General features: G+C 38.1%; 1 protein-coding gene across 1 annotated transcript in view; it reads left to right on the top strand.

Annotated features, from left to right (window-relative positions):
* The first annotated feature begins 1,843 nt into the window (after positions 1-1,843).
* Positions 1,844-8,266, top strand: part of ZC2HC1A (zinc finger, C2HC-type containing 1A) — a 77,032-nt gene continuing 70,609 nt past the window's right edge. The window contains exon 1 of the mRNA XM_012663099.1: positions 1,844-1,859. Within this exon, the coding sequence (XP_012518553.1) occupies positions 1,844-1,859 (16 nt within the window). The remainder of the gene's footprint in view (positions 1,860-8,266) is intronic.

Here is an 8,266-nt window from a genome sequence, read left to right as displayed (position 1 = left end):
TTTTTTCCTCTTTAATGTTCTTTGAAAGCCTCCTCCCTACCACCAAATTCTAACTTTGTCTTAGCAGAAAGAAGGAAAAAGCACCTTTCCACACTCAGTCCAGGGCAGCTAAGTTGCTTGCATGGCTGTGGTCTGACCAACTAGGCCCAGGGTTTCAGACGAGCAGAAGTGTTAGGGCAGAACCAGGAGCAGGGCAGAAGGACGCCATTCAGGCATGGTCGAAGTTCTTTATGTGATTCCATGCAAGAGGTGGACTCTACCACATTCAAATGCACTTAGAACACCTTCCCAGTTAAAGACTATGTCCTCCTCGAGTGTTCACTTATTTAAATAATACCTTCATTTGAGTGGAGAGTAAGGGTGAATATTGTTTTCTAAAGGTTACTGGTTTATAAGATGCATACTTTTAACAGTATATAAAGCTAGATATGATGTCAAAACATTTCAATTAAAAAGATTAACTAGGCTGGGCGCGGTGGCTCACGCCTGTAATCCTAGCGAGGCCGGGGCAGGTGGATCGCTCAAGGTCAGGAGTTCGAGACCAGCCTGAGCAAGAGCGAGACCCCTGTCTCTACTAAAAAAAAAAAAAATAGAAAGAAATGATCTGGACAACTAAAAATATATATACATAGAAAAAATTAGCCGGGCATGGTAGCACATGCCTGTAGTCCCAGCTACTCGGGAGGCTGAGGCAGTAGAATCCCTTGAGCCCAGGAGTGTGAGGTTGCTGTGAGCTAGGCTGACGCCATGGCACTCACTCTAGCCCGGGCAACAGAGTAAGACTCTTGTCTCAAAAAAAAAAAAGAAAAGAAAAGATTAACGAGAAAATTAAGATTTGTTACAGACAATGCGTTACTACTGATAACTTTTCAGTAGGTATACTCAAGTCAACAAACCATAGGGGTTGTTTATCACTGCTAAATCAAATTTTCAAAGAAATTTAGGTCTGGTGAAATGTGTTAGACTGTTAAGAAAAACTGTTAAAAATTATTTGATTTAGTTTTGAAATTACGTTCACCCCTAGGAGGTTTTGACTGTCAGAAACGGGCCTCATTCTGTTACGTGTAGATTAGTTCTCCAGCTTAAAACTCCCTGATCAAACACAGTTTTGACGTTATCTCACTAGTTATCAGGCCAGCAGACTATTTCAGTTTAAAGATGGTAAAATATAGGGCCAGAGTAGGCCAAAAGTAGAAAAAGATGGAGGCAGGGCTATGTTTCATTTCTAATTTTTGACACAAGCTTTCCCAGCAATCTCAGTTCCACAATCCCAGATAGAAAGTATGATTTATCTGAGAAAAAGATGTCTTAACTATGAAGCTGTGTGTGAAGCGGAAACACTCAGGTAAAGTCGTGTGACCAAACAGCAGAAAATGGAGAGTGTGCTGCACACAAGTGTGTTGGACATTTGTTTGGTTTGCTTATTTGCTTAAAGAATCCGTTGAGAGGGATGGACGAGAAGACAGACTTGCATTGACTGATCAAGGGACTGTGACGGGGAACCCGTAAGGTGCTGAGATACTGAGATAGGAGAATGAGGTGTGAGGGAAAACAAGGCTGGAGTCTAGAACAAAGGCACTGTTAGGTAGCAGACTGCAATTTGAAGCGGCTCAGGGATCCCCGAGGACTAGCCCGAGAGCCGCGAGCCGGCAGGGACCGGCAGAGACCCCAGGAGGCAAGCCTCCGCCGCGGTCCCGCCCCCGGAGCCCCGCCCCAGCCTGGGATCGGCCAATGGGAGCCCGGGATGTTAGCGGGTGGGAGGCGCGGCCGGGTAGCTAGAGCCAGAGCTGGGCGGTGGCGGGCGCAGCCTGAGGAGTCTCGCCGAGCCCGAGGCGGTGGCGCAATGGAGGGACTGGAAGGTGAGGAATTGAAGGGATGCGGGTCGGGCGTTTAGAGCGGGCCTGGAGCTGCTGGGGAGTCCTGGACATCAGTTCCAGGGAGGCAAGGGCAGGTCCGGAGCGGCGGACTCCACCGCGCCTCCGGAGGCCCGGGCTGGCGGGAGCGGAGAGTCCCCGACGCGGCGGAGCGAATGACTCCCAGGCTGCCCCGCCTTAGACGGTCTTCAGCCGGGCTTGCCCACCCCGAGTCTGAGCCTGCCTCTGGCACACGTCTGCACGTCCCTTCCTACCATTTTCTAATCTTGCCTGACTACTGAGCGTCCTTTTGGTAATCTCAGTCTCTGGCCAGATTTTTTTCTCCTTGCAAAGTGGACTCTCCATTAATGTCCACGGCCTCTCCAGCACCAGGCTAGTCTTTTCTGGGGACCAGGGGTGTGTCTCCAGCCTCTAGCTCCTGACACATTCCTTGGCCAATTTCCCTGGATAACCGTTTTTTACATTTCGACGGCATCTTTTATCGGAGGAATGCCAGAGCATCTCCTAAGGAAGTGTCACTGGCTAGCTTTGGAGCCGGTACAATAGATCGCCAGAAGGATTTAATGGCTTATTCACGACCGCTGTGTAAGGAAGAGCCAGCATTGGTTCCTTATCTTTGGGTTTATCCTTGTGCTGTAACCATGACTCCAGATTTTGCTTTGTTCCCAGTTCTTTCACTTTTTCTCTATTCTGTTGACTCGTTTTATCCTGTGTAATGACAGCATTCGCCTAGAAACAAAGGAAGAAAAAAGCCAACTAGCGTTGTCAACAACAGTTTCAAGATTTTTTGATGAAGAACAAACCTTCAGAACTGATTAGCTCTTTTTTTTTCCCCTTCCTAATTTACGTGGATTCAGGTGGAATTAAGAATGAGCAGAGGCATTTAATCCTGTGTAATATTGCATACTAGAGAGTAAAATATTGTAGGTTGTGTTATGAAGTGAAAAGTGGTAGCGGTAATATTTTCAGTGACCCAAGGGCACCAAAAAGCAAATGTAATAACGTGAGGTGAGTTTATTTCCTACTTTTGCTCCGTGTTAAAGCCCTCATAGTAAATACCTGGAGGATGATAGATAAAGAATTTTGATAATTTTGGACAGCTGCAGTATGCTGTGACCTGTGAAGTTCTTGTTCTTTGCTTACTTTACTAGGAAGATAATTCAAGTTTCCATGAAATACGAGATTGTAATGATAGTACAATTCCTTACTTTCAAGATACTTTTGTTTAGGGAACTCCTCAGGAGGCACTTATTTTTTATTTTAATTATTTTAAAAACGTAGTGGTATTATGGTCATAGTGGGTAGGTGCATTGTTTCTGAAATTCTCGTAAGGTTATCATTATATATAATATGAGATCTTATATACAAAGTGCTTTTGAACAGGGTGCAAATTATTATTCAACATTTGTTATTAAGACAAAGATCTTTATTTGATTTTTCACTTATGTATCCTAAGCAACTAACACAGTGTCTAACAGAAAGTACTCAATAAATATTTGTTATTAAATAAATGACTTTGTCTATGATGGGCATCATTCTAGGCCCTGAGGATGCAGTAAAGGATCATAACAGTCAAAGCCCCACGCTCATTGAACCGATATTTTAGTGGACCTTACATTTTAGCAGTGCTATGACATTACTATTGGAACCTTACTAAGAATGCTTTTAAAATATAGTGGAAACCTATTATAATACTCAGTTACATAGGTGGAGAAATACATAGATTCCATATGTATGGTCGGTGCTGTTTTATGCATGGGCCCAGCTTTTGTTATATCATGTTAAACAGTACTTGCTGTTTATTCTTTGATTTTTTTTCCCTTACAAAATGAAATGCTGTCATTAACTATGATGTGTTTAATTGTAATGAATTAGGTTGAAATATATGAAGTTGCCCTTTTTGTAGGGCAAAACAGTTGAATATTGGTAATTTCAAGGGATTCATCCTAATAAAGTAAAAGCTCTGAGAGTTTGCTATTGAAGACAGTGTCTTTCTCCACCCTCCTCCCACTTCCCCTAATAGATCACACTTTGTAAAACCAAAACTTCAAATCTTAAGGATATCATTCATTGATTTATTTATTCATACCTTCATTTAATAAACATTGATACAGTGACAAAATTTCTTACCTGTGTTGGAAGTTAAAGTCTAGTACTTTGCAAGTGTCTAATAACATTATTTTTCTATATTTAGTAAAAATTCTTCAAAAGTTTGCTTAATGTGTCAGAGTAATTGAGTAAATATTGTGCTCTTTGACATTAGATTGATGGTTCTAGTTGTAACCACTTACCAGACTTACCTTGGTTGTGAAACCAGAAAATATATGGATTCTTTAAAAATTCTATTGAAGATATGTTACTCTTTCTTATAGCTTTTATATTATTTGCATATAGGTCATATACAACTTATATTATTTTTGGTCTTCTGGATCTTTTATGATTCCTGGATTCTCAAGGGGTGAGCTGTTAGGCCGAACACTATATTTTGAAACCAAATATAAGTTATTGCTCATGATTTTGTATTATCTATATCTGAGCACTTTTGAATTGTGTGGGTAATTACAGCAAAGCCTCTAATTCCTTTTCACCTAAGGTTCATGCCCTATAGAATTATATACAGGCAAAGAAGTATTTCTAGACTTTGAAAAGTTCCAATCTCTTATAATCTTTTTCATCTGTGAAATGAAGAGGTAATAAAGTCCAAGCAGATTTTATCCTTATATATAGTATTGTCATTCCCTTCCTAACACCCTGATAAATAGATACAACAATTGTGGCAGAGATCAGCTGTCCATTCCTTTTAGACTGCTGAGATTATCAGACTTCAGTACTGCACTCTAAAGCTTGGCTAGAAGTCTGTTTGCTCTTCTGCATTATTGTGCTTCATCTAGTTGAAGACGGCCATCACGTCCCATCAAGGTTTCTGCTTTATTTTTCCGTAATATAAGCATGTACTAGTTTATGAATAATACTTCATCTTTTTTAACTTATCTAGCATTTATTGCTTTTTGGTACTGAGTTGGATGCCAGATATTTTAATAGCCAGTATATTGGAGAGGCCTGTGTTCAAATCCTTGTTTTGTTTCCTTTTAGCTCTGATTTAGGCAGTTTATTTAATCTGAACCTCAGTTTTCTCAGCTATAAAAAAAAAAATGGAACTGTTAAATACTAAACTAACTGAACTGTATTAAGTATTAAATGATGTAACATATATAAAGCATCTAGCTAAGTGCCTAGTACATAGGAAGCCCCCTCAGTATGTGCTTATTGGATGGATAAGGGAGCTTAAGAGCGGACCAATATAGGTAAAATATAGCATGCTTGGGAGGAGAGAAGGAACTTTAAAGGTGGAAGAGATTTATCAGCAATGCCTCATACTGTTGAAAGGTCCAGCAGGATGAAAATTTAAGAGAGGGCTTCTAATTGGCCTAATGGTAGATTAATGGTGATCAGTTACTTCCTTTTTTTGAGGCCTTTACTCAATATCTCCTTATTAATGAAGCTTTCCCTGATTCCACCCACTTCTCAAAGACTGTCTTCTCTCCTTACTCCATTCGTTCTTCATTGTGCTTATCACCACCAGACATTTTATATATTTGTTTTTATTCATTTTTTTCCCTGTTAGAACAGTAAAAGCTCTGTAAGATCAGAGTCTTTTGTTTTTCCATCCCTGTATCCCTACCTCCTAGAACAGTTTACGTCTCATGCTAGGTACTCAACAAATATTTAACAAATCAATGAATAGACCTGTTTTAATACAGTGATTGGCCTGATAAAGTTTGTGTGCAATTCAAATAGCAAGTGAATGAAAGATAGGGACTAAGCAGAAAATGTAAGTCAGTATTTTAAAAAATGTGCTACTTTAGAACATTGATCCTGAATGTCTCTTGAGGGTAGAAAGGATTTCTGATGAAATAAGTTTAGGGAAATAAAGGCATACTAAATCTGTTTTTTAAGACTGAGGAAGTTCTGCTTTACGAAAACCCATTTAACTTAGTTTTATATCGCATTTTCCACACGTTTGACTGTGGAGCAAGGGATTTGAGAGTGATTAGTAGTAGAAATGACTGGTCATGTTCAGACTGGGTAGGAAGAGAAGTGCAGCCAGGAATGAAAATGCAAGTCATTCTGAGATCACAGTAGTGACTTAAAGGTAGAAGTCTGTGGTTAGAGAAGGAACTTGAGTATTTAAGAAGTCCAGAGGTGGACTCTAAATTGTTTTGGCAGTAGTTTTGCTAAAGTAGAGTTCAGGTAACTAAATTGCAGTGGTGGGTGAATGTTGCGTGTTGAGTAGGTTAAGTGTGAATGTTGAAATGTTGAAGTCTCCTGGGATGAGCTGAAGAAGAAAAATCTTTTGAGATAATGGATATTGTTGATCTGAAAGTAATTAGATTTTGGAAAAGATCTTGGGAAGAAAGTGGTATAACAGATATTGTGCTTCAAAGGAGAGGTTTCTTGAGTGTTAAAGCTTAGATTCAGATTAGCTGTGATAGAATAAAAGACTGACAGCAGTGAGGAGATAGATATTCTACAATGGAGGCCACAAGTGTTAATTTCTGAGATTTCTTTTGAAAATATTCAATCCTAATTTCTTAAATATATACATTTTAGAATGTCACAACTATTTTATATATTGTTTTACCTCACCTGTATAATAGTATTATATAAGGATATCGTTTCAAGTCTTACTATTGTGCAGGCTTTGAAGTTGTGAAATATAGCAACTCAGTATGGAATCATGGGTGCTGGTTAAATTTTGTAAGGAGACATTGGCTTCTTGAGAGTTCTAGAATATTAAAGTACTTTATTGATTTGGTTCTGTTCATCAGTTTGAATGCTTCTTTCAATAATGTTTGCTCTCTGCTACAATCTTCACTCATCTGAATATCGTATCATATTTGTAATTTTGTAAGCTGCAAGATTTGCTAGTTTTTGCCACTTAGGTGAGGTTAGTGGAGTTTGCCTGCATGCCTGGGAAAGTAGGGTTTTTTTATTTCTATAGGTTGTGAATCCTCTCAAATTTTAAGGTAGATTGAGCAGATATTATCTTCACTTAACAGATACTAGCCTCAGTGCACTCATATGATTGGTCATACATTCACTTCTAATTCATGTAGTGAGGACTTTTCCAACAAGGAAGGAGATGTCATATTCTATGCTGTAGGTCCTTTCAGATTCTCAGTTTTCTGTGTGGTCAACTGGAAGTAATTTCCTCAACATAATGTGTACTACCTGAAACATTCATTCTATCACCTGCAGTTAATTTAATCATTCTTATATATGAACTTTTAAAAAAATATAACACCAGAAAGAAAAGTATCTTGTCATCCGTGTATTTTTCTTGCTAATATGGTCTTAAGGTAGATTTTGTTGAATTGTAATACATTATAGATAAAAGGGGACCGCTCGTGTCATTTAATCCAACTTCCTTATTTTATACGAGCAGAATCTGAACTTTAGGTTAAATATCTTGCCCAGGAACTCATGGTTCTCAGTGACAGAGCTAGGACTTGAGCTTAGATAATATAAGACAAATTCCAGTGCTGCTTCTACTACACTGTCATGTCTTGTAATGAATACCATTAGAATAAAATGTGGCTTTTGACTCTAAGACCTAAACTATTTATCATGACCTGGGTAGAAGTTGTCTTTAATAAGGTGTTTAAAAATCATTTTATTAATAACATTTGATTTATCCAGATACACGATGGTTATATTGGTTTTAATCAAGTGAAAGTTATAGCTACCTCACCATTATTTAATTAATTATACCGGGGAGGTCAGAATATCTCAATTTACTGGTCCAATGACTATTAATATAAGTATTATATGTATAAAATAATGAACAATTCACATAATACATGCAGTTTGTATAACTAGGTGATCTTATCCATAAAGCATTATACCTTCTATTATCTGGTGATAAACAAAACAAGATTCTTTTTATTCCATATGCCTTAGATCATCTCAGGAAGTCACTTAACCCATCACCAATGATAGTTCTTCATGCCTTGTAGATTAGTAAGGTAAATTTGATTTTTAAAGTTTAGTAATTTACAATAGAGATAGTGCATAAGTTAAGAGGATCTGACAAATTGATTTGATTAAAATAATTACAAGAAAACTAGGTATTTCCAACAATATCAACTTGGTTATCCTTTAATTCTGACTTTTCTATATTTATCCTGGTCTTTTTGACTTTGGTAGCACTAAGTCTTGTTACCATTTTAATTGATAATTTTGCTTATTTCAAAGTGAAATGAGACATTTTACAAGAACTGACAACTTACCCATGAAATTGAGAGAAAGCATTAAAATAAGTTGAAAAATTGTTCCTAATGTTGAGGAAATCTCTGTTTTTGTTTCATAGAAAAAAGTTATAGCACGTGTAT

This window comes from Propithecus coquereli, unplaced genomic scaffold, assembly GCF_000956105.1.
Source record: "Propithecus coquereli isolate 6110/MARCELLA unplaced genomic scaffold, Pcoq_1.0 Scaffold8, whole genome shotgun sequence".
NCBI classification, from domain to species: Eukaryota; Metazoa; Chordata; class Mammalia; order Primates; family Indriidae; genus Propithecus; species Propithecus coquereli.
This window is presented reverse-complemented; position numbering and strand designations above follow the sequence as displayed.